The sequence below is a fragment of the Vulpes lagopus genome, chromosome 8 (genome assembly GCF_018345385.1).
Source record: "Vulpes lagopus strain Blue_001 chromosome 8, ASM1834538v1, whole genome shotgun sequence".
Taxonomy (NCBI): Eukaryota; Metazoa; Chordata; class Mammalia; order Carnivora; family Canidae; genus Vulpes; species Vulpes lagopus.
In genome coordinates, this window is record NC_054831.1 from 121,079,311 (window position 1) to 121,106,547 (window position 27,237).

Below are 27,237 nucleotides of genomic sequence, written 5' to 3' on the forward strand. Positions count from 1 at the left end.
AGGGAGCCTGATGTGGGACTCGATCCCAGTACTCCGGGATCACACCCTGAGCCAAAGGCAGACGCTCAACTGCTGAGGCACCCAGGCGTCCTATAAAATCTTAAAAACAAAAAACAAAAAACAAAAAAACCCAAAAAACAAAACAAAACAAAACCCAAACAAGCTCCCAGGTGATGCCAATGCTGTTGGTACAGGGACCACATTTTGGGTAGCAAAAGGATTAGGGCTATAAACTCATATATAATACATTATAAAATGAATACATTTAATATAAAAGCAATATATAGTGGGTAATATAAAGGGTAGATTTCCTTTAAAATGAACAATGCCGAGATTTGGTAATGAATTATGATTTAAGATTGTGCAATCAGGTGACCTGCTCAATATGAAGGCATCAAGTCCAGCTGTGGCATCCAGCTCCCCTGAATGTATCAAGAATGATTCCTCTGCTCCCAGGGAAGGGGAAGTAGGAGAAATAAGGAAGATGATGTCTAGATCCATCACTTTTCTGGAGATTCTTATAAGTTTTAAGAACTATCTAGAGAATTTAGGACAAATCAGAATCTATTAGAGGCAATTATAAACTATTATGGCGGGAAGGAAAGGAAAAAGAGATTAATCCTCAAGCTTAAAAGCTAACATAGGTCTAGTACAGAAAAGATTTTACCCCACTTGATCTGGGACAAAGAACAAAAATCCCAGTTGGTGTTTTCATACTTTGCAGGTATCACTAAGGGTCAGTTCAGTTCCTTCCAACTAGAAAACAACCAGTTTGCAAATCTGAATGCTACGCATTCCTCCTGTTACTGTTGCTATACTTCAACAGGTTTTAAAGAATTTTTTTTTTAATTATTATTTATTTACGATAGTCACAGAGAGAGAGGCAGAGACACAGGCAGAGGGAGAAGCAGGCTCCATGCACCGGGAGCCCAACGTGGGATTCGATCCCGGGTCTTTAGGATCGCGCCCTGAGCCAAAGGCAGGCGCCAAACCGCTGCGCCACCCAGGGATCCCACTTCAACAGGTTTTAAAGTCTACACCAGAATCCCAGGTTTACCAAATAAAAAGTCAGAATTTATGTAAACATTAATGGAGCACCTTTTTGTGTCAGGTGTTCTTTAAATAGTAAAAATGATTTAAAAATGCTCTTGATAATGCTATGTTGTTGGGGCACCTGGGTGGCTCAGTTGGTTAAGCATCTGCCTTTGGCTCAGGTCATGATCCCAGGGTCCCTGGATCAAGTCCCTCGTTGGGCTCCCTGCTCAGTGGGGGGTCTGTTTCCTCTTTCTCCCTCCGCCCTGCTCGTGCTCTTTCTCTCTAAATAAAATCCTTAAAAAAAAATCCTGTGCTGTCTTCAGTATCTGCATCATGTATTCTAGTTTCATAGCAATTTGTGGCAATTCAAGTAAAATTCATTTCTTTCTAACCAAATAGGTCATTCAAATACAAGATATGTGGCCAGTAGACAGACTAAAACCAAATACTTGGGCTACGTACCTTTCTAGTGAGCCGACGTTTAATCTCTCGTTTTTCTGCCTGCCGATCAGCTTCATTTTTAGCTACAGTCAACAGTCCAAAACAATATTACTTCAAAATAGCAATTTGTGTATCAGTGTTTTCAGTAATTACACAGCAGATATTTCTTGTAGGCTCCAAGTCAGAATAAAATACTAACTTTGGGGATGGCTAATCAAAACAATTTTCTTGTCAACTGGTATAGTTGAATAGTTAAGAGCAAGAGTCACCCCCTGGTACCAAATCCAGCCAGTTGGCTATGTTTTTACTGCCCATGAGCTAAGAATGATCTTTCCATTTTTAAATGATTATATATTGAATGGCATGGTAAGTACCTATGTAATAGCTTCCTTTTGTTTTTGGCCTACAAAGCTAAATATATTCACTGTGCCCCTCAGAAAAACTCTGCAGATTCTCACTCAAGAGTAACCAGCAAGAATGAAGAATAAAGATCACACTGAATTTTGTGTGATATGTCTATAAAGGTCCTCAAGTTTTAAGTTGCATATATCCACACAGTGGTGAGAGAACAGGGGATGGGCTGGTCAAACTGAGCACACCCACAATAGCTCAATGAAGCCTAATCCTCTCAGTGTGGAGGCTTTTAAGGGTAAATTTCACCCCAGAGTCTAGAAAACTGAATCAAATGTCTATTAGATCAGAATGCTATTTTAGGAAGTTAATTATGAACAAAGAAAGAAAATAAAATACATGTTCTTGTTTTGTGACTTTAGATGTATGAAAGTCTTAAGAGATGAAAAAAGCAGGGGGACTCCTACATCTGGGACTTGCTTTGGGTCCCAGCCCTCAAAGTTCACTAGGAACAGGAAGGTCTTCTCCAAATGCACAGCTACTACCTTCCCCGAAGACAGGGAAAAGTCGAGCAGCATCTACATATGCTGTGAAATCCTCCCATATGGCCAAGGCAGTCTCAGGATAAATCATCAGAGCAGAATTTTCTGGCGGTTCCCAGTACATTAAGCAATACCACAATGATATCTTGTAAAAGAAGCTTGGGGGAACTCTGTTCCTTCAGGGGAAAAGATAGGAGTGGTCCTTCCTGGGCTGGAACACTCTCTCTTTGGCTCTTGTAGAAAATGCTTTTCTCTAGTCTGTATATTAAATTCTGAAATATACAAAGAAAACTTGTACAACTTTATTCCCACAGCTGGACTCACGTTGTAGTATATTTCGCTGTTCTAGTTCTTCTGGCGTCGGTCTTTGACTCAGTCGTCTGAAAAGGAGATAAATAAGGGTATTGTCCATGTCAAGTCTCCCAATCCTGCTTATAAAGGTTTGTTTTGGGCTCAGTTTATATTAGCCCCTAAATTAGCAAGAAAGCAAGAGATTTCCAAACTGTTTAGTTATTTCATTTATCTGCTTATGAAATAATTCTCATGTTGAAAGTGTTAATACAGGGGATCCCTGGGTGGCGCAGCGGTTTGGCGCTTGCCTTTGGCCCAGGGCGCGATCCTGGAGACTCGGGATCGAATCCCACATCGGGCTCCCAGTGCATGGAGCCTGCTTCTCCCTCTGCCTGTGTCTCTGCCTCTCTCTCTCTCTCTCTCTCTGTGACTATCATAAATAAAAAAAATTTTAAGAAAAATAAAACAGATCATTAAAAAAAAAAAAAAAAAAAAAGAAAGTGTTAATACAGATACTACAACATAAAAAGGAATTGTAAATGCAAAGAGGAGGTCAAAATTCCAGTTGTAGCTCTGGTATTATTAATGAGCCGTGTGACCACAAAAAAGGTCAGTTAGATCCTGAGTGGACTCATTTGTAAAATGAAAGTCTGGACTGGACTGGTAGTTCCCAAACAGATTTGCTGATGGAGCACAGAATCTAAGGTATATAATAGACATTCTGATTCAGAAAACCAGGGATGAGGACTGATTTCATATATGGATTTTTACAGTCCTTCCCATAGGACTGATGTTTTTCTTTTGATTTTTAAACCAGTGATTTAGCAACCACTGGAATTTAAGGCTGTCTCTTTTGAAGTGATATTCTGTAATTCTATGATTTTAATTTTGGTTCCCTTTGTGAAATACTGATGAAGTTTCTCATTTCATCCACAGCTCTGAGATGTTACCACCGATAACTTGTCACCTCTGGAATCATACAGTTAGTTATTCACTTGTTACCTTTGATTTATATTTCTCAGACTGTATTTGAACTGCATACTAATAACTCTTTAGCTACCTGCACAGAAAACTCCTAGCCCCATTTTATATACAACTGACAACATTCTTTATGTATTTCAAGGATTTTTTTGCTTCCTCTGAACAAGACCTTCCTTTTTAGGGATGCCTGCATAGCTTAGTGGTTGAGTGTCTGCCTTTGGCTCAGGGCGTGATCCTGGGGTCCCAGGATGCAGTCCTGCATCAGGCTCCCTGCAGGGAGTCTGCTTCTTCCTCTGCCTATGGCTCTACCCCTCTCTCTCTGTGTCAATCATGTATAAATAAAATCTTTAAAAAACAAAAACACACAAAAAAACTTCCTTTTTAAATGTTCATTAAAACCAAAACCCCAGGATCCCTGGGTGGCGCAGTGGTTTGGCGCCTGCCTTTGGCCCAGGGCGTGATCCTGGAGACCCGGGATCGAATCCCACATCGGGCTCCCGGTGCATGGAGCCTGCTTCTCCCTCTGCCTGTGTCTCTGCCTCTCTCTCTCTCTCTCTGTGACTATCATAAAAAAAAAATAAAATAAAATAAAAATAAAAAAAAAACCAAAAACAAAAAACCAAAACCCCACAATCCAGTAATGATATATGTATATACCTATAAAACCATCACCACAATTATAGTGAACAGATCCATCAGCCTTTTACTGGTTTCCTAGGGCTGCCATAACAAACTACCACAGCTGGGTGGCTTAAAACCACAAAAATTTATTCTCCCATAGTTCTGGAGGCCAGAAGTCCCAATCAAGGTGTGGGCAAGGTTGGTTCCTTCCAAAGACTCTATGGAAAATCTGTCCTATGTCTCTCTCCTAGTTTCTAGTGAGGCTGCCACCAGTCCTGACATTCTTTGGCATGTAGACGTAGCACTCCAACCTCTGCCTCCATAGTCACATAGCATTCTCCTTGTGTGTTTGAATCTGTGTCCAGATTTTTCTGTTCCTTTATTTTAATTTTAATTTTTTTTAATATTTGCTTTTTTTTAAAAATTTTGTTTATTTATTCATGAGAGACACACACACAGAGAGAGAGAGAGGCAGAGACACATGCAGAGGGAGAAACAGGCTCCACGCATGCAGGAAGCCCGACGTGGGACTTGATCCCAGGTCTCCAGGATCACACCCCGGGCTGCAGGTGGCGCTAAACCGCTGCACCACTGGGGCTGCCCCATTTGATGTTTTTAATTTTTCTTCGTTTGATGTTTTTTTTTTTTAAAGAAACTAACAAACTGTTTTCCAAAGTAGTTCTACTATTTTATATTCCTACTGCCAGTGTATGAGAATCCAACTAACTCCTATCCTCTAGTTTTGTAGTTTTAGCTCTTATTTATTTATTTATTTAGCTGTCATATTTAAATGTAGAATTCATTTTGAGTTAATTTTTACATGTGATGCAAGGCATGAATTGAAGTAATTTTTGTGCGCCAGCATCATTTGCTGAAAAGACCATTAAATTATCTATGTACTTTGGCAAAAATGAGCTGCTCTGGACTCTGGGATCTGCCATGAGAGAGGCAGAAACACGGGAGGAGGGAGAAGCAGGCTCCATGTTGGGATCCCATGACTCCAGGATTACGCCCTGGGCCAAAGGCAGGCACTAAACCGCTGAGCCACCCAGGGATCCCTATCTATCTATCTTTATGTTAACACCATACTGATTGGGTTACATTAGCTTTCTAATATGTCTTCAATCAGATTGTGTTTGCCCTTAAACCCTGTTCTTTTTCTTAGTTGCTCTGGTTATTCTAGTGTGCTTTGGATTTCCATAAGAATTTTACAACCAGTTTGTCAATTAAAAAAAAAGCCTTCTGGGGGTAGTTTGATTGGAACTGCATGCATTGATATCTTAATAATATGTGAGACTTCTGACCCATGAATATGGTATTTCTCTTTATTTAACTCCACTTTCTTCAGCATTATTTTGTACTTTGCAGTGTACAGGTCTTACAATCTTTTGTCAGATTTATCTGTAAATATTTAAAAATTTTTTAAATTTTTTCCCCTTTTTTTTTTTAATTTTTATTTATTTATGATAGACACACACAGAGAGAGAGAGAGACAGAGAGAGAGAGAGAGAGAGAGAGAGAGGCAGAGACACAGGGAGAGGGAGAAGCAGGCTCCATGCACCAGGAGCCCAACGTGGGATTCGATCCCGGGTCTCCAGGATCGTGCCCTGGGTCAAAGGCAGGCGCCAAACCGCTGCGCCACCCAGGGATCCCTGCAAATACTTAAATATTTTTGATGCTATTGTTAACTGCTATTGTGAATGTTCATCTCTTTTATTTTTAGGTTCAAACTTCAGATTGTTCATTGCTAGTGTCCCACAAACTCTTCTAAGAAGACTATGACTCATTAAATAACACTGAAAGATGAGCAGTTAGCCCTGCAATGAAAAAAAAAATCTATTATAAAAAATTCCCATTCTTAACTAATTCCTGTTCTTTTTTTTTTTTTTTCTTAAAGATTTTATATTTATCGGGCAGCCTGGGTGGCTCAGCGGTTTAGCGCCACCTGCAGCCCAGGACGTGATCCTGGAGACCCGGATTGAGTCCCACATCGCGCTCCCTGAATGGAGCCTGTTTCTCCCTCTGCCTGTGTCTTTGCCCCTCTCTCTCTGTGACTCTCATGAATAAATAAATAAAATCTTAAAAAAAAAATTTTATTTATCCATTTATTTGAAGAGAGAAAGAGAGCTAATGCATGTGTGCACAAGCAGGAGGAATGGCAGAGGGAGAGGGAGAAGCAGGCTCTTTGCTGAGCAGGAGGCCTGACGAGGGGGGCTCAATCTCTGGACTCTGGGATCATGACCTGAGTCGAAGGCAGATGTTTCACTGACTGAGCCACTGGGAGCCCCAACTAATTCCTATTCTTGATGATCTCTTGCTGACATTCATCCTGGCCAACAGCTTAAGTTAATTATTTTGTTAAGAATATGCCAAGAGTCATAAAAAAAAAAAAAAAAAAATTAGGGATCCCTGGGTGGCGCAGTGGTTTAGCGCCTGCCTTTGGCCCAGGGCGCGATCCTGGAGACCCAGGATCGAATCCCACGTCAGGCTCCCGGTGCATGGAGCCTGCTTCTCCCTCTGCCTGTGTCTCTGCCTCTCTCTCTCTCTCTGTGACTATCATTAAAAAAAAAAAAAAAAAAAAAGAATATGCCAAGAGTTCCAGTTCCTCCTTACTCTACCAAGAGAAACATCTGAGTTATTCAAACACCTGTCTGTATACCTGGATTCTATGTACATTACATGTGCAGGAAGCTGGCCTGCATTCAGCTTCTCTATGCTTTTGGTTCCAGCTGACTTAAAAAATATACTAACACTTAGAAAGAAGGTAGTTGGAACATGTGAAATAGATACAATAAAAAATTTGGGTGTGATTTTTAATTGGGTTGGCACCTCACAGTTGAGCAACTGGATAAATGACAGTAGAGTCTTGCTATCCTAGGAACCACCTGAATTCTCTAGAAACTTAAAAAAAATTTTTTTAAAGTAAACTCTAGGGACGCCTGGGTGGCTCAGCAGTTGAGTGTGTGCCTTCAGCTCATGGCATGATTCTGGTCCAGGGTACAGAGTCCTGCATGCAGCTCCCTGTGAGGAGCCTGCTTCTCTCTCCCTGTCTCTGTCTCTCATGAATAAATAAATAAAATTTTTCAAAAAAAATAAAGTAAACTCTATGTCCAATGTAGGGCTTGAACTTCCACATGAAGAGTCACATGCTCGGGGCACCTGGGTGAGTCAGTTGGTTAAGCATCCTACTCTTGACTTCGACTCAGGTCAGGACCTTGAGGTTGTGGGATCAAGCCCCACATTAGGCTCTGTGTTTGGTGCGGAGTCTGCTCATCCCTCTCCTTTTACCTCCTCTCTCAAATAAATAAAATCTTAAAAAAAAAAAAAAAAAAGCATCACATGCTTGACTTAGCCAAACTCTCTAGAAACTTGTTATTTATTATTATTATTATTATTTTTAAAGATTTTATTTATGAGAGAGAGAGAGAGGGGCAGAGACATAGGCAGAGGGAGAAGCAGGCTCCATGCCGGAAGACCAATATAGGACTCAGTCTTGGGACTCCAGGATCACTCCCTGAGCCAAAGGCAGACGCTCAACCGCTGAGCCACCCAGGTGTCCCTTTAGAAACTTTTTTTTTTTCCTCTAGAAACTTTTTAAAAGCCATTATTTAGGGGCGCCTGGGTGGCTCAGTTGGTTAAGCATCTGCCTGCAGCTCTGGTTATGATCCCAGGGTCCTGGGACTGACCCTCATGATCCCAGGGTCCTGGTCCTGGGACTGAACTCCCTATTTAGTGGGGAGTCTGCTTCTCCCTTTCCCTCTGTTCCTCCCCTTGTCCCTCTCTGCTGGTAAGCTGTCAAGTAAATAAAAATCTTTAAAAAATAAAATAAAAACCATATTTATATCTATCTTATTGGGGTAAAGCTGTGAAATACATCTATCTCATTTTTTTAAAAAAAGATTTTTTAATTTATGTATTCATGAGAGATACAGAGAGAGAGAGAGAGAGAGAGGCAATGACACAGGCAGAGGGAGAAGCAGGCTTCATGCAGGGAACCCAACACAGGACTTGATCCCTGGTCTCCAGGATCACACCCTGAGCTGAAGGCGGCTCTAAACCACTGAGCCACGGGGGCTGCCCTATCTCATTGTTTAGAGCTCTAAGAGAGCCATTTGATTCCTTAATTTCCAAATTCCTAGACAACACACAACTGCATACAATGTGTATTTTTAAAAATTATGCTGTTTCTAAAATTAAAAAAGAAAAAAGGTAAAAGTTAAGTCTTTAACACACCTACTGGGAAAATCAAATCAAATCAATCTCTTCTAAGCAAAGGCTTACCGGATCAGCGTGTTCCCAATCTGGTGCCGTATTTCATTCCACTCCTCTTTGCTTTTCCGAGGCCAAGAATTCATGTTCAGCTCTGGTTCACTGGGTCTGTGGTTCAACTTCATTGCGAGTGTGTCCTTCCTCTTCACTTTGTTGGCCAGAGCACCTTTATGAAAGGGAAAGAAAAAAAAAGTAAACGCTAAGGCTCAACCTCACCTAGAACCAGGCAAGAGTCTGAACAAGCAGTATCACATCTCCCAGCTAATGCAGAGATGGGGGTAAAGCTGAAGACATCTAAAAATCTAATTAGCCAGATGGACCAGCTGGGCCAAATATATCTTCTCCTTTCTATATTTTTTACATTTCTCTACATTTCTTATGAGTAAGAGTTGCTATAGAGAGAATTTGTTTTTGTTTTTTTTTTTTTAAAGATTTATTTATTTATTTTATGATAGACATAGAGAGAGGGAGGGAGGCAGAGACACAGGAGGAGGGAGAAGAAGCAGGCTCCATGCCGGGAGCCCGACATGGGACTCGATCCCGGGACTCCAGGATTGCGCCCTGGGTCAAAGGCAGGTGCTAAACCGCTGAGCCAGCCAGGGATCCCCGCTATAGAGAGAATTTGAACATGGGACAGCCCCCTCTGAATTACAATGTAAAGGTATTTGCATTAACACACTTCATAAGATTCCGTTTCTTTCTTTTTTTTTAAAGTAGGCTCTATGCCCAATATGGGTCTTGAACTCATGACCTTGAGATCAAGAGTCACATGCTCTACCGACTGAGTCAGGCAGGAGCCCTGGGATTCCTACTCTTAAAGCTGCCTTCCCACTTTTAGGAATCAGGGTTCTATTATTTGCAGATTTGTGTACATAAACGTGTTTTTTCTTTGCCCCATGGACACAGTAAGTTCATGAGACTAAAGGAGAGTATTACTTTGTCTTTTTAACATAGCCCAAATACCAACTTCTTCTACACTAAATTCTTTAATACCATCAAGGTAAATAGTTCTTCAATCACAAATGGATAAAAACCTGCATGACTCTGGGTGCCTGGGTGGCTCAGTCGGTTCAGTGTCCGACTCTTGATTTTGGCTCAGGTCGTGATCTCAGGGTTGTAGGATTAAGCCCTTAGTCAGGCTCCTTACTCAGCATGGAGTCTGCTTGAGATTCCTTCCCTCTCTCCCACTCTGTGTGCTCTCACTAAAATAAATATTAAACAATAACAAAACAATTAAACCTGCATGACTTAATCTACTTGGCTCTCTCTGACTGGCTTGTTAGAACAGTGGGAATAGCAAGGACAAGGCTGTATCACAGTGGCTTCCAATATTGGTTAGCCAGGTGACTCCAAGGGAAAGGGTGCCCATTCCTCTTATACTTGTTGACACCAGCAAGTAGCTTTATCAGGAAAATAATTTTCTCCTTTGTTTTCCCCTTTCTTACTATGGTGGCTCTCATCTTCATCCTCTTCATCTCGGTACTGAATGGGACCTTCTGAATCAGAGTCACTCTCCTTCTCTTCCTCTTCCTCCTGCAGACACTGTGGTAGTTTAGGAACAGCTGAGGTAGATGCCACATCTTCAATGAATGCAGATGGGTGGGTTTGTTCTTCTTCTTCATCGTCTGGACTAACAAATTAACATAATTACATTTTCCTTTCAGAAACATAAGGGTAACTGATTTGTAAGGCAAAGTACTGAATAACTATAGAAAATTCCACGAGTGAAATAAATTTATTCCTTAAGAATCTTGCTAAGAAACTTTTTAGCAGCTAGTAATCTAAAAGGCTCTGGGCTCAAATCCTAGCTCTACAAGTTATTCACTAGCTTGTAAGTTATTTAACTTTTCTGTAAATGTGAAGGATACCTACTTGCTATGCTTGTTGTGAGAATAAAATAGATAAATTCTAGAATGTACTAGTATTTGGCACACAGGTCCCTACTGATCTATGTGTAAGATGCAAGTTTATTTTGGGCTGATTAAATGAGAAGACCACACAGCATCCAACACTGTGACTGGCTCATGGAAGATATACAATAAAGAACTTAACCCACTTTTTTCCTTTGGTTTAACAATGGAGTAGGACTAAATGATAATCTAATCTAAGGAAGCAAAGAGAAATCAAGATGAAAACTAACCTCTCCCCTTTCCACCCTGGGGGCATAAAACTGTGACTTAGTCCATCTGTTAACTCCTTAACTGTCTCTTTCCAGGATGTAAAAAGATTATACTACCAAGTACAACGATTATGGCAAAGCAGCTGAGCAGTATGTGGCAACAACTCTATAACGATTCTCCAACTTGCAAATCTCTGGTAAATCTCCAACTTGCCAAAAAGTGTTAACCTTCGGTCACAATTTGTTAGAATTTTAAAAAGGCAATTGTCTGAATCTATTGGGGGACAGATGAGGGAGAAAACAAGCTAGCCAGTTCTAGTTTATGCAGTTAGAACATTGAACCATCTTTCACAGCTCCCTTCTTTTTCTCTAGACTGCTCTCTGTCCCTCTGTACTGAATTTAGGTGCCAGGCACCATGCTTTCATTTGTCTAATTTCATCCTTAACAAGCCTATGAGGTAGGTATTATTCCTGTGCATGGATCAGACAGCTCGCTCAATTGCAGAAAGGTTAAGTAACACACTACTGCAAACTAGGAAGTAAGAGGTAGATCTGGGATTTGAACCCAGAGCTATCTTACTCCAAGGCCAATGCTCTTAAGCACCATGTTATACAGCCTCCCTTGTATCACATACAAAAAATAGAGTGGTTTTAATTTTCAAGTACAAAATTTTGTGACTGCTATGGAAACAATGTTATTGATTAGCAGGGTAAATAAAGTCCAAATTCTGGAAACACATCTTTATTTGTTGAGTATTCTTGCTTTAAATTTAATTACATTTTCTTTTTATAAATAATTTTCTTCCAAGAAAGGCTATATAGAGTAAAGAAGAGGCAACAAAAGGCAAGTTTTAAAGGCACTCACACTTTCAGCATTTCAATAGTGATGGGAAGTGACCTGGTCCGACCCAGGGTACTGCTGTCCTCAGAAAAGTTGTCACTGTACTCAAAGAGCAAGGAATGAGCTCTGTGAGAGCCCTCCAAGGGAGGAGTCATGGGAAGTGGGCTGGTCAGGGCCTGCTGGATACGGATATGCAGTGGGAGTGGAGGCAGCCTACAGGGTATCTGGGGCTCCCCAAAGCTGTGGTCCAGCATCCTCTTGGGTATTTCCTTTTTCTGATCTTCCGGCTGGGAAATCTCCTGGGGTAGGTCTAAGGAAGGTGGAAACTCATTTTCTGGCATAACTTGAAAAGTCTTAGCAGGGAATGGAGGGGACCGTCGGGGTTCAGGAGGTATATGAGTAGGCAGTGGAGGGGATGGAGAGGAAGGTGGGATCATCAACAGTGGTTCAGAGCCCACAGAGCATGTGTTCTTTTCTCTCTGATCACTTGGTGCTTTTGTGGTGGCAGCAGCAACAGACTCCGAGGCGGGTACCAATGTTGATGGAATGCCTCTCTTAGGTGGTAAGGGTGGGGATGGTTTTGATAACAATGTACCGCTGTTTATTGCTTGGGACAGTTCAGCTGGAAAAGAGAGAATAACACCGCAGTTTAAGATGGCTTCACAATTCTTTGAGGGGCCAGTCCAGGGCCTAGATTAGAACTGAGCTTACTCTCAGCTTTCAGGCAAATTATATCATTTCATGGCTTTGCCACAACCTAGGTATCTCCTGCCAAAACAAAATTCATTCATTCATTCATTCATTCATTCATTCAAAAGATTTTACTTATTTATTCATTCATGAGAGACACATACACAGAGAGAGAGGCAGAGACACAGGCAGAAGGAGAAGCAGGATCTATGCAGAGCCCAACGTGGGACTCAATCCCAGGTCTCCAGGATCAGACCCTGGGCTGAAGGCGGTGCTAAACTGCTGAGCCACCCGGGCTGCCCCAAAACAAAATTTATATTTAAGTATCTAGAAGGCCTAATAAATATATAGACATATAGGAATACCACTACCTTAATACTCTGATAAGAAATTTCTTACTTCTTTGTTCTAATACATAGGACTTTGATCATGCCCTGGGCCAAAGAGGCACTTAACTGCTGAGCCACCTAGGGATCCCTACATAAGACTTTGACTTGATGTAGATAAAGTTATTATGATAAGATAAAAAATGTGGATAGTAAGTTCTTCTAACAAAACTCTTTAAAAATGTAATCATGCAGGTAGTAGTAAAAAAAAACCCAAAATACTATCAGGCATTGTTACCATAACTTGATAAATAATGACATCTAGGTATCCCAACTCTGCATTATAAAATTATCAATAATGACATCTTGATTTTTTTATAGCAAATGCAAAGGCATTTGAGGAAATCAAAGGCTATCCTTGCTATCCTTGACTTCAGATTCTCCTTATAGAGGAGGTTATCTCTTTTTATTTTATTTTAAATTTAATTAAATTTATTATTTTATAAAAAATTTTATTTATTCATGAGAGACACAGAGAGAGAGGCAGAGACACAGGCAGAGGGAGAAGCAGGCTCCAAGCAGGGAGCCCGATGTGGGACTCGATCTGGGGACTCCAGGATCACGCCCTGAGCCAAAGGCAGATACTCAACCACTGAGCCACCCGGGGGGCGTCCCATCTTTACCATTTCATATAAGGAAAAACGGAGGCCACAGAAGTTAGGTGACCTGCCCAAGATTATACTACATATAGGCAAGAGCTTGGTTAGGCCCAGGTCTCATTATTAGACTCCATCTTCTAGATCCCACGGTCTTTGTGATTTTTTTGTGTCCATACCTCTTATCCTTTATACCCAAACTCCCATCACCACTTCTCACTACACTATGGGCTCCTTGATGACAGACCAATCTGTTTCTATCAGCATATCCACAGAGGCTGGCATAGTGCTTGGCACATGGTAAATCCTCAATACATGTTTATTAGAGGAGAGGCCCCTACCTTTTATCAGAATAGTATATATTCCAATGTGAGCTCCCCAAGCTCAAAATGACATAAGTTTTGATACAGCAAAGTCCCTTTGGTGGACTCCAAATGGCCTTTAAGAAGTAGATCATCACATCACGCATGGGTTAAACTTGCAAAATAATTAGTCTCTTAATCACCAACCTCCAACCTACTACTCAAATGCTAATTTTGGTTACACTACTTGTTTTCAAATTGCTTCCATATGTCTTATCTAGAGAGTAAAACCTCAAGGTCCCCTGAAATAAAAATTTACTTGCCGCTGAGTCCCATTCCACTGGTAGTATTCAAAGTAAAAAGCTAGCTAATTTGATAATGTTTTAATGGCATTCACCATAAGTATTTTTTTCATTTTTAACTATAAATTATGAAAATATTTTAAATTATGTAACATAACCATAATTTATTAACTGTGAATAAATTAATTTTATATTACTTTAATAATCATTTAGTTTTTTATGTTATAAATGCTCAAATGCACTCTAAGAAAATGTAATTCCAGGGATGCCTGGGTGGCTCAGCTGTTGGGCACCTAGTTGGTCACCTGCCTTCGGCTCAGGTCGTGATCCTGGAATCCAGGATCGAGTCCCACATTGGGCTTCCTGCGAGGAGCCTGCTTCTCCCTCTGCCTGTGTCTCTGCCTCTCTCTCGCAGTCTGTGTCTCTCATGAATAAATAAATAAATCTTTAAAAAAATGTAATTCTACTATAATTAACAAAGTATTATACAACTTAGGTAAAATTTTTAAATTTAATTTAATTTTATTATTATTTTTATTAAAAAAATTTTTTTAAAAGATTTTATTTATTTATTCCTGAGAGACACAGAGAGAGGGAGAGGGAGAGAGAGAGAGAGAGAGAGAGAGAGAGAGAGAGGCAGAGACACAGGCAGAGGGAGTAGCAGGCTCCATTCCATGCAGGGAGCCTGACGTGGGACTCAATCCCAGGTCTCCAGGATCACACCCTGAGCTGAAGGCGGTGCTAAACCACTGAGCCACCGGGCTGCCCAACTTAGGTAAACTTTTAAAAGACTTTCTAAAAAACATTGCATACATATACAAAAAAAGATTTAAAAAAATATTAATTTTAACCTCAATGAGATTTTTTGGGTAGACTGGACATTAGCCGTTTGATACTCCATTTACAACAAAACCTATACCTAACCAAATTTGAGTATTTTATTATTTGAATTGATAAGGTAAATTATCTTTGGTAAGTTAAGGAAAATATATGCCTCAAGATGTTAAAGAACTGTTGCATCTATCCTCACAATGGCATCTGGCTGTAGTTCTGTGGGCAAGATGCTGGAATGTTCACTGGAGGAGTTAAAAATCCTTCCATATGTTCAGCTACTTATGGTGGTCCTTCCTTTCTCCTAAAACTAATTCGTCCTTAGCCCTAACACTGTTATGCCCATTAGTAGACATAGGAATGTCTAAAGCAGTGGTTTCCAAATGTTTAGATCTCATGGACCAATATAATAACAACTTTTTTTTTAAAGATTTTACTTATTTATTCATGAGAGACACAGAAAGAGAGGCATAGACACAGGCAGAGGGAAGAGAAGCAGGCTCCATGCAAGGAGCCTGATGTGGGATTCGATCCGGGAATCCGGGATCACGCCCTGAGCAAAAGGCAGATGCTCAACCGCTGAGCCACCCAGGCGTCCCAATGGACCAAAAAATTAAAATGAAATTCTCAACTAACCTCAGGTTGTCAATTTTTAATATTTCCAAGTAGACTTAATATCAAGTAAACCGTTTGTGAACATAATGCTTTCATAAAAGAAATGAATTTTTAACATCAAAGAATTAGGAAGGTCATAGTTTCAGAATAAAAGATAGTCCTTTAAATCAAATCTATTTAACCTTAATAAAAACTCTGTAAACTGTTCTATTTTTCTCCTGCTGAGGACCATTCAAGACGGATCTTGATCCCTCAGTCACAAGATCTATTGCTTTGGGCTATTCATCTTAGGCCAAAGTGGCCACTGTGGTTCAGCCCAGAGAATAATACACATATTGGTTTTTTATTTTTTTTATACTGTCTTATCCTGAAAAGGGTAGAGTATTACTGGTTTAGTGCAGTGGTTCTCAGTGTGTGGTCCTCACATATGCAGTATCAGTATCACCTGGGAACTTATTAGAAATGCAAATTCTCAGGCCCATCCTACACTTACAGATTCAGAAACTCTCAGGGCAGGGCCCAGCAATCTGTGTTTCAACAAACCCTCCAGGCGATCATGATGAGAACCTGCCTAGACAGCAGTTTGAGAATACAGGTGTACAGGACAGAGGTCTGGGCTCAAGAGCTGAAAAGCCTAGGTTTGGTTTCTATCTCTCATTAACTGCAACCTTGAGTGAGTCACAACTTCCTCATGTTATAATTGCCCTAACTATGTAATAGATAAAATTGCTTTCCTACTTCACAAGGAGGTTCTAGAAGCAAGTATATGAAAGCTGCTTGAGTTACTCAGAGATAAGTCAACATATCACTGTCCATCCAGGGTGATGATAACAGTAATAACCTTGATTCTTTTTTTAATCAAGCCACTCCAACTTGTCATACTCATAATGAATTCTAAGCCTGTTTTTCAGGGTTCTTGTCGCCCCACACAAGTTGGGGGTATTAGCTGTTTGAGTGTACTTTATTCTTCCCTTCCATCATGAACAAGAACTTCAAGCCACAGGAAGCCTAGTATCATTTTTCCTGAAAAACTACCTTCCTTCCTCTTCTCCCTTTCTCAAAAATTCCTCTAAGAAGGTATACATGTATGTAAAGAAAAGCTGACCTAAATAGGACTTCAGGTAAATATAAACAATTTTACTAAATTGATAAAAATATATTGGTTATCTTCCTGGTTTTCTATCTTCTACCACTTATTTTATTAAAAGTAGCATTCTGGGGGATCCCTGGGTGGCGCAGCGGTTCGGCGCCTGCCTTTGGCCCAGGGCGCGATCCTGGAGACCCGGGATCGAATCCCACATCGGGCTCCCGGTGCATGGAGCCTGCTTCTCCCTCTGCCTGTGTCTCTGCCTCTCTCTCTCTCTCTGTGACTATCATAAATAAAAAATAAAAATAAAAAAATAAATAAATAAAAGTAGCATTCTTAGGGGCTCAATGGGTAGAGTGATTGACTTTTGACTTTGGCTTGGATCATGATCTCAGGGTCTTGGGGTCGAGCCCCAAGTGGGGTTCTGCACCTAGTGGGAGTCGGCTTGTCCCTCTCCCTCTGCTCCTCCCCAGTTCATGCTTGTTCTCTCTTTTTCTCAACTAAACAAACAAACAAAGAAACAAAATTAAAAAAAAAAAAAAGAGCATCATTCTTAACTCTCCCAAGATAAAACATGATTTTATCAGGACACTGAATAATATCTTTTACAGTTTGCATGAAGGTATTGTGCCAGCCACTGACTCACAAATTATCCTGGCATCTATATAATCACCTTTTTATCTGTTGGCCTTATGCTGAAGGCAGGCATTGATGGTCTAAAGTAGGTTAAAAACAAAACAAAACAAAACACATTTTCTCCATGTAGGTCAGACCTATTGTGGTTTTCACATGTCCAGTCCCTCAACCATAAGCAGTATTTCAGAAACACTGTTTTAGGAAAATAGATATTAACCGCCCCCCCCCAACCAAACTGGAACTGAATTAATTACTATCTGATTCTTGTCCATTTTCCTCCATAGCTATCTGCCTCATTTTCAAGACTTTCTCTATATTGAGGGCTTTCAAAGGGACAAGACATGGAGAAGTCTCTCACAGATCAAATCAATACTGTACCAATTATCCAATAAAACAATCATCCAAAACCAAACCCAATCCAACCCAAAGCAATGGAAACCTAAAGACTTACTTACCAATGACAGGATTGCTATTTCTGTGAGCTGGTTTAGGGGGAGGGATCGGGGGCTGCTTGGCAGGGACCGTAGGAGTGAGACTTGGGGTAGCAGTAGTGTTAGTGCTGGCAGGAGCAGCGGGCAGAGTCCTAGGTGCTGGGGTGGGGGGTATAGAAGAACTAACAGTTTTTGCCGGGTTTGTGGCAACAGAGGTGGCAGCAGGTGCCGTGGTGGAGGCGGCAGTGGAGGTGGAGGAGATGGACCTGGTGGTGCTGCCAGAGGAAGTGGCATCCTTTGCTTGCCCTTCATTTGCTTGCCCCTCATGAGAAGAGGACAAGGGTCTTTTAGGGGGAAGAAAAGGCTGTTTGGGTGCATTCTCAGGAACGGACTCTGCTTCAGAATTAGACTGCCTTCCAGTTGAGCCTGCATAATAAGGGAAGAAAGAGCAACACGAGAGACTGAAAAAGTTAACACATCTACAGGCTTGTGGTCAAATGCATCCATTATTTAACTTGCAGATTAGTTTATAAGCAAAGTTTCCCAATCTCAAACTACTTAAGGTATGACACTTTCTCAATCACAATCTCAAAATAAGAGAGGCCTGAATGGTAGTGATTCTTTCCACAAGAGCCAGGCAAGCAGAGGAGGCACAGAATCCTGAGGGGGGAGGACAAGGAACAAGGAATGTGTGGTTTGAAAAAGTCTACAAGTACCTGATGCTTAACATCCTCTTCCATCCTTTAGAATCACAAATTAGGTCTTTTGGGAATGTAAGAATGACACGGGAAAAATTCCACTTGCAGTTGCTACTAGTTGAGGAATCGCTAGAGGAGAACAGAATTCCCTCTGGATTTTATTTCTCCCCTGGCTCTAGTAAAACTGAGTTGTTTTTTTTTTTAAGATTTTATTTATTTATTCATAAGAGACAGAGAGAGAGAGAGAGAGAGAGAGAGGCAGGCAAAGACACAGGCAGAGGGAGAAGCAGGCTACATGCAGGGAGCCCGACGTGGGACTTGATCCCAGGTCTCCAGGATCAGGCCCTAGGCTGAAGGCGGCGCTAAACCGCTGAGCCAGTGGGGCTGCCCAGTAAAACTGTGTTAAATGAGAATGACTGATTGATCCATGACTCTTACACTAAAAAATTCAGGGTTTCTTACCTAGTCGCTTCTTTGGGTCCTCTTCTGGAACAGGTTTCCTAAGACTTGCTATTCTTCCTAACTCCTCTTCTGCTTGGTCTGGACTAGAAGATCTGGTACTCCCTATGGGAGTAGTATGGCCATTTCTTAACATGGCATGGCTCAGCTTCCCTGGATCCTCACCACCTGCACAATCAAAAAGGAGAGAGCGAACTGATGGACTGGCGTGGTCAGACAGGGGAAGAGCTGGTGATTTTTAACCTTTTTTTACCCCCTTCTCCCCCTTTCCATTTGAGCTTACAACTCAGATCAAGATTTTCTGGATCTTTATAGCAGTAACAGAAATAAGTAATTCCTTTTGCCAATGAACATCTGGTTGCCTATTATGTGCCAGGTGTCTTGCTACGTGAATAAGACAAATATACATAAATAATGAATGCTAACTATTCAGGGCTATAACAAATGGAGTGCTGGGGTAGGAAAGAAGAAACAATTCTCTTGGGGTGGGAATGAGGTTAGGAAAGCTTCACGAAGAGTGGTGGCTAAACTGGGTCTTGAGGAAAGACAGGAAGAAGGAGTAGCATGGATGAATGTATGAAATCATTTGGCATTTTTGGGAACTGGCATCAAGTTTGTCTGGCAGAACAGATGCACATAAGAAACAGCTATGGATAGGACTGGAAAGGCCAGCCAGAGCAGGCTATGAAGGACACTGAATCCATGTAAAGGAGCCTGGGCCAAATCCTGTAGATAACAGGAAGCCAAAGAATTAAAGTAGAAGAGAGATCTATCTGATCTGTCTTTTTGAAGGTTAAATGTGAGAGCTAAGAGGAGGATGGATCAGGCAGGGACTGGAACAGGAAGCTACTAATGAGTGTTGGAATAAAGGTGAGACACGGCAGAGGGTGCCAGGCATCAGGAAAGCACAGCAATGGGCAGAATGGACAGACAAGACATATTCCTACAAACTAAACTGCAGGAATGATCCTGAGGCTGGAGGCTTTGGGAGGACCACTTGTTTCTATAAAGACTGCAGGTAAGGTTCCTGCACAGAACAGTTAAGACAAACATTCCAGTTACTACTGAGCTTCCCTAGACAGAGAGGGAACGGAGAAACATGAGGTTAGACTTACACTCTGTCTCACCTCCTAGTGTCATGGGGACTGGAAATAGTTGCTCTCTAGATGATCTCCCTTCTTGGCTTCCCACAGAGACACTCCAGGTAGTATCATTTTGGTGACTCTTTAGTTAGTCCCTGAGTTCTCAGGGACCAGTCTCCCTCACCCAACCTACCATCTCCTATTAGATTAGACAGGATCATTCTCCACAGTGTCAATGAGAGGTGGAGCTGGGGGTGAAGTACTAGAGAGTCTGGCAAATGAGTACTAAATGAAAATATATTTCTCAAGATAAAGTATTCTGATGACTATTTTAAAACGAGGAAGGTAGCAAGATGACAACTATGCAAATGCAGTAAGTTATTGCTTATGTTAATATAGCCAGCCTTAACAAATATAGGACCATCTAGAATATTAACTAAGGAATCATTTTTTTTTTTAAATTTTTTTTTAAAGATTTATTTATTTATTTATGATAGACATAGAGAGAGAGAGAGAGGCAGAGACTCAGGAGGAGGGAGAAGCAGGCTCCATGCCCCGGGAGCCCGACGTGGGACTCGATCCCGCGTCTCCAGGATCGTGCCCTGGGCCAAAGGCAGGCGCCAAACCGCTGAGCCACCCAGGGATCCCAAGGAATCATTTTTTAAAAAAAATATTTCATGGGATCCCTGGGTGGCGCAGCAGTTTGGCGCCTGCCTTTGGCCCAGGGCGCGATCCTGGAGACTCGGGATCGAATCCCACGTCGGGCTCCCAGTGCATGGGGCCTGCTTCTCCCTCTGCCTGTGTCTCTGCCTGTCTCTCTCTCTCTCTGTGTGACTATCATAAAAATAAAAAAAAAAATTAAAAAAAAAACATTTAAAAAAATAAAAAAATATTTCACTTACTCATTCATAAGAGACGCAGAGAGAGAGAGGCAGAGACACAAGCAGGCTCCATGCAGGGAGCCTGACGTGGGACTTGATCCCCGGTCTCCAGGATCATACCCTGGGCTGAAGGCGGCGCCAAACTGCTGAGCCACCCAGGCTGCCCAGGAATCATTTCTGAGCCAAAAAAGACAACTACTTTTGGAAATCATACAGTTAAAGGTTAAAACACACTATTAACTGGTTTCTACTCAGCACATGTTAGGAAAACATATGCAAAAGTTATCAGTTATTGGGGCACCTGGGTAGCTCAGCTGGCTAAGCATCTGACTCTTGATTTTAGCTCAGGTCATGATCTCAGGGTCATGATACCGAGACCTTTATAGGGGCTCACACTTGGCACAGAGTCTGTCTGTCCCCTCTTCTAGCCTTTCTCCCTCCCCTTGGTTGCCCACTTGGACTTGCTCTCAATCAATCAAGCAATCAATCAATAAAATCTTAAAAAGAAAAAGTGATCAGTTATCTCTCAAGCTACTTATTCAGTATTGTCTACTTTCAAGTAAAATTTCTTTAAAATATTTTTTAAGATTTGTTTTAAAATCCAATTATAATAAAATAGTGTTAGTTTCATGTATACAATATAATGATTCAATTCTTTTTTTTTTTTAATTTTTTATTTATTTATGATAGGCACACAGTGAGAGAGAGAGAGAGAGAAAGAGAGAGGCAGAGACAGAGGCAGAGGGAGAAGCAGGCTCCATGCACCGGAAGCCCGATGTGGGATTCGATCCCGGGTCTCCAGGATCGTGCCCTGGGCCAAAGGCAGGCGCCAAACCGCTGCGCCACCCAGGGATCCCTAATGATTCAATTCTATACATTACTCAGCACTCATCATGGTAAGTGTACTCTTAATCTCTTCATCTATTTCACCACCCCCAACCCCACTTCCCATGTGGCAACTACCAGTTTGTTCTCTGTATTTCAGCATCTGTTTTTTTATGTGTCTTTTTCCTTTGTCCACTTGTTTTACTTCTTAAATTCCACATATGACTGAAATCATATGGTATGTTTTTCTCTGACTTATTTCACTTAGCATTATATCCTCTAGATACATCTATGTTGTTACAAATGGCAAGATTTCATTCTTTGAAATGAATGGCTGAGGAGAATTCCACTGTGTGTGTGTGTGTGTGTGCATGTGTGTCTTTATCCATTCATCTATGGATAGACACGGGTTGCTATTGTTAATATTGCTGCAATAAGCATGGGGGTATATGTATCTTTCTAAAAAGTGTTTTCATTTTCTTTAGCTAAATATTCAGTAGAGGAATTACTGTATCATATGGTAATTCTATTTTTATTTTTTGAGGAATGTTCATATTGTTTTCCACAGTGTTTGCACCAGCTTGCATTCCTACCAACAGTGTATGAGGGTTCCTTTTCTTCCACGTCCTTGCCAACACCTGTTATTTCTTGTGTTTTTTATTTTAGCCATTTTGGTAAGTGTGAGGTGATTTCTCATTGTGGTTTTGATTTGCATTTCCCTGATGATGAGTGATGGTTAGCATCTTTTCATATATCTGTTGGTCATCTGTAGGTCTTCTTTGGAAAAATGTCTATCGTGTCTTCTGGCCAACCCCTTTTTAAAAGATTTTATTTATTTATTTTGAGAGAGAGAGAGAAAGAGAGAGAATGAAGGGGGGAGAGGGACAAACAGACTCCCAGCTGAGTGGAGAGCCCAATGGAGGGCTCAATCTCAGGACCCTGAGATCATGACCTCAGCTAAAGTCAGATGCTTAACTGATTGAGCCACCCAGGTGTTCCCTTCTACCCATTTTATAAGTGGGTTATTTGGTTTTGTCCAATTTTGGAAAAATTGGTGTTATTTTGGTGTTAAGTTGTAGAAGTTCTTCATATATTTTGGATATTAACCTCTTATCGAATGTATCATTTGCAAATATCTTCTCTCATTTGGGAAGTTATCTTTTTGTTTTGTTGGTTTCCTTTGCTATGCAAAAGTTTTTTATTTTGGCATAGTCCCAATAGTTTAATTTTACTTTTGTTTCCAGCATACTTAGAAAAATGTTTCTACGGCTGATGCTGAAGAATTTACTGCCAATGTTTCATTTTAGTAATTTTATGGTTACAGGTCTCACATTTAAGTGTTTAATCCATTTTGACTTTATTTTTGGTATGGCCTAAGAAAGTGGTCCAGTTTCATTCTTGTGAATGTAGTTGTTCAGTTTTCCCAGCACCACTTGTTGAAGAAACCATTTCCCCCTCATTGTATATCCTTGCTTCCTCTGTCATAGATTAACTGACCATTTAATTACGGGTTTACTTCTGGGCTCTCTATTCTGTTCTACCGATCTGTGTGTCTATTAAATTTCTTATATTTAATGCAAAGGTTTTCTACAATGCTAACAAAATGGAGTATAAGCAGTATCCAGCTTTTAATATCTATAGATATCCTTGCCCCACCTCAGAAAACATATGAAACATTTTATAATATAGTCAAGTTAGAACCATGCATATTTAAGCCAAAAACTATGTTTGAGTATGAAAAAAACTTCAAAGTTCAAATGTTGCTTTTGGCCTAAACTGGAAATATATAATAAGCCAGGTTCTGAGGCCTATCTCAGAGTTTCTTCCTAGAATAAAGCTTTTTGTCAGTTCTGTGGTGGACAGAGTAGTATCTTGTCCAATGGCTACAACTCATTTATCAATTGGGCCTTTGAGCTTCTAGGCTAAAAACAACTTGGATCAAGATTCAATAGGAAGCATAGGGGAAAAGAGACTGAATGGAGGTGAAAAACAATCAACAAGTAATGTATAGGGTTTGTGGGTGAGTGAGCAAGAAAGGTGAGACATAGGAGAGGGCATTTGGTAAGGAATGGCCATTATTAAAAAAAGCAAAAACAAAAACAAAGCAAGGATCAAAGGTGCTGCAACAGAGGTGTTACAATTATAGCTAGCCATCTAAAATACCTAGAAGATTTTGTGTCTAAAAGTAAAATTCAAAGTCTCATAAAAAAACTGGTTATCCATGGTTATAGCTAACCATGCAGAAAAATAAGAAAAAAAAAAATCCCACTGTATTCTCATCCCAATATCCATAGGGAACCAATGCTAATTAATATTTTAGTAATTTCCCTTCATGTTTGTTATCTTTGTTAAATTTTTATATAGTTGAGGGGTGTCTGGGCAGCTCAGTTAGTTAAATGACCAACTCTTGGTTTCAGTTCAGGTTATGAACTCAGGGTCCTGAGATCAAACCCTGTGTTGGGCTCTGTACTCAGAGAGGGGTCTGCTTAGAATTCTCTCTCTCTCCCTCTCCCTCACTCTCCCTCTGCTCCTCTCCCTCATGTTCTCTTTCTAAAATAAATAATCTTTAAAAAATCTTAAATCTGGGTAGCCCGGGTGGCTCAGCAGTTTAGCACCACCTTCAGCCCAGGGTGTGATTATGGAGACCCTGAATCAAGTCCCACATCAGGCTCCCTGCATGGAGCCTGCTTCTCCCTCTGCCTGTGTCTCTGCCTCTCTCCGTGTGTGTCTCTCATGAATAAATAAATAAAATCTTTAAAAAAAACCTTAAATCTACCTAATTTAATTCAATTTTGTGAATAAGCAATATGTTACCATGGTTCAAAACCATACTTCATACTTTTTGTATGATATCCCATTGTTTTGGTTCCTATTTCCTTTTTTTTTTTTTTTTTGGTTCCTATTTCCCATTGTCCAAAGGATAGGATACAGTTTTAAAACTTGGCTTTCACCTTTGTCTCATGCAAAGGAACTCTAATGAAGAGAAATGAAATACAATCAATGTACTGTAGTCTTGGGATCCCTGGGTGGCGCAGCGGTTTGGCGCCTGCCTTTGGCCCAGGGCGCGATCCTGGAGACCCGGGATCGAATCCCACATCAGGCTCCCGGTGCATGGAGCCTGCTTCTCCCTCTGCCTGTGTCTCTGCCTCTCTCTCTCTCTCTCTGTGACTATCATAAATAAATAAAAATTAAAAAAAAAAATGTACTGTAGTCTTAACTCTTCCAATAAGCTGCTTCATAAAAGTCACACATTGAAGAAAAGTCCTGACATTAAGTGAATAAGGAGTGTTGAAATACCAAAACATGACCTTTATGAGAAACAAAGATTAGGGAAGCAATCTGGGCATGGAGACAAATTTGGTTAAAAAACCCCAAACAAACAAGGACGCCTGGGTGGCTCAGACAGTAAAGTGCCCGATTTTTTATTTTGGCTCAGGTCATGATCTTGGGGTCATGGGATTGTGCCTTGCATCAGGCTCCCTGCACTCAGCATGGAGTCGGTCTAAGATTCTGTCCTTCCCCCTACTTTCTCTCTTTAAAACAAATAAATAAAGCCTTTTAAAAAATATTAAAACAAACCAAGGAAAGTGACATAGTAGTGCAGGTGGCACAAAGCTGAGATTGTGGGGCAGCCCCGGTGGCGCAGCGGTTTAGCGCCGCCTGCAGCCCAGGGTGTGATCCTGGAGACTCGGGATCGAGTCCCACGTCAGGCTCTCTGTGTGGTGCCTGCTTCTCCCTCTACCTGTGTCTCTGTCTCTCTCTCTGTCTCTATGAATAAATAAAATCTTTTAAAAAAATTAACAAACAAACAAACAAACAAAAAAAAACAAAGCTGAGATTGTACAGAGACACAGAGAAGGATGGCCCCAAGGATCCTTCACAAGCCACTCAATTTTGGAGTTAAAGATCACAGCCAGTTGGGTTAGACACTTGGGAGAAAAGTGAACAGTCTTTTTTTTTTTTTTTTTTTCCTATCCCTCACCAAGAAAATGGTTGCCTTTAGTATAGGAAATTGGGAGATAATTATTAGAAGAAATAAAGTCATTTCAGAGCACCTGGATGGCTCAATGGTTGAGCATCTCCCTTTGGCTCAGGTCATGTTTCTGGGGTCCTGGGATCGAGTCCCCACAGGGAGCCTGCTTCTCCCTCTGCCTATGTCTCTGCCTCTCTCTGTATCTCTCATGAATAATTAAATAAAATCTTAAAAAAAAAAAAAAGAAATAAAATCATTTCATATTTATACTCGAGATTCCCTAAAAGAATCAGTTATTCTTATTTATGTTTTAGTATTTTCCCTTTACTAATTATTTTCATTCCCACAAAAAATATTTGCCTTCCTTAAATAAATCAAATATAGATAACACAGCATTGAATTTTCTCAAGATATCTTTTTTTTTCTCAAGATATCTTATTAGTACTTTTTTATTGTCAAGTATAGCACTAGTAGAGAAAAAATGCATAAAACATAAATGTAAATTTCAATGAGCTATTACAAGGACACTTGTGTGATCATCATGGACATTAAGAAATATTTCCAAATAGCCAAACTATGGAAAGAGCCCTGATGTCCATCTGACAGATAAATGGATAAAGACGTGGTATATATATATATATATACATATATACACACATATATATATACATATATATACATATAATGGAATATTACTCAGCCAAAAAAAAGAAATATTACCATTTGCAACGAAGTGGATGGAACTAGAGGGTATTATGCTAAGCGAAATAAGTCAATCAGAGAAAGACAATTATCAGATGATCTGACTCATATGTGGAATTTAAGAAGCAAAACAGAGGATCATGGGGAAGGGAGGGAAAATTTTTAAAAAGATGAAATCAGAGAGGGAGACAAATCATAAGAAACTCTTAACTATAGGAAACAAACTGTGGGTTGCTGGAGAGGCAGAGGGCCGGGGGATGGGGTAACCAGGTGATGGGCATTAAGGAAGGCATGTAATGTAATGAGCACTGGGTGTTATATGCAACTGATGAATCACTGAACTCTATACTTCTGTAACTGATAATATACTATATATTAATTAAATGAATTTTTTAAAAAAAGGTTTCCAGAGTGTGCCTGTGTGGCTCAGTTAATTGTCTGACTTCAGTTTAGGTCATGATCACAGAATCGTGAGATAGAGCCCCATGTTGGGCTCTGTGCTCAGAGGGGTGTCTGTTTCTCTCCCTCTCCATCAGCCCCTCCCCCTGCTCATGTGCTCTCTCTCTAAAAATGAATCCTAAATATATACATAACTTGTGATACATTTATAAAATAAAATATTATACAGCAATGAAAACAAACTACACCTGCATATTATGATTCTCATAAGTAATACTGAGCAATTGAAATCAGTCACGAAAGGATATATATCGTATCATTTTTGTATTTTTTTTTAATTTTATTTATTTATGATAGGAACACAGTGAGAGAGAGAGAAGCAGAGACATAGGCAGAGGGAGAAGCAGGCTCCATGCACCGGGAGCCCGACGTGGGATTCGATCCCGGGTCTCCAGGATCACGCCCCGGGCCAAAGGCAGGCGCCAAACCGCTGCGTCACCCAGGGATCCCATCATTTTTGTAAATGTAAAGAAAAAACAGGCAATCTTAAACTAGTGTTTAGAGATGCATGCTTAAGTGGTTAAACTATAATAAAACAAAGAAGATTATCCCAAGAGTTCTTTTTTTTTTAATTTTTATTTATTTATTTATGATAGTCACAGAGAGAGAGAGAGAGAGAGAGAGAGAGAGAGAGAGAGAGAGAGGCAGAGACACAAGCAGGCTCCATGCACTGGGAGCCTGACATGGGACTCGATCCCGGGTCTCCAGGATCGCGCCCTGGGCCAAAGGCAGGCGCCAAACCGCTGCGCCACCCAGGGATCCCTATCCCAAGAGTTCTAAGAGTGATTGCT

General features: G+C 40.7%; 1 protein-coding gene across 11 annotated transcripts in view; it reads right to left on the reverse strand.

Moving 5' to 3' along the window:
- The window catches only part of PHACTR4 (phosphatase and actin regulator 4), a 104,710-nt gene that overhangs the window by 7,942 nt on the left and 69,531 nt on the right, over positions 1 to 27,237 (reverse strand). For all 11 annotated transcript variants that reach the window (XM_041765947.1, XM_041765946.1, XM_041765953.1 and 8 more), the window contains 7 exons: positions 18,528 to 18,692; positions 17,392 to 17,793; positions 11,516 to 12,113; positions 9,977 to 10,161; positions 8,544 to 8,697; positions 2,694 to 2,749; positions 1,498 to 1,559 (listed from right to left, as the gene is read on the reverse strand). In XM_041765947.1, the coding sequence (XP_041621881.1) occupies positions 1,498 to 1,559; positions 2,694 to 2,749; positions 8,544 to 8,697; positions 9,977 to 10,161; positions 11,516 to 12,113; positions 17,392 to 17,793; positions 18,528 to 18,692 (1,622 nt within the window). The remainder of the gene's footprint in view (positions 1 to 1,497; positions 1,560 to 2,693; positions 2,750 to 8,543; positions 8,698 to 9,976; positions 10,162 to 11,515; positions 12,114 to 17,391; positions 17,794 to 18,527; positions 18,693 to 27,237) is intronic.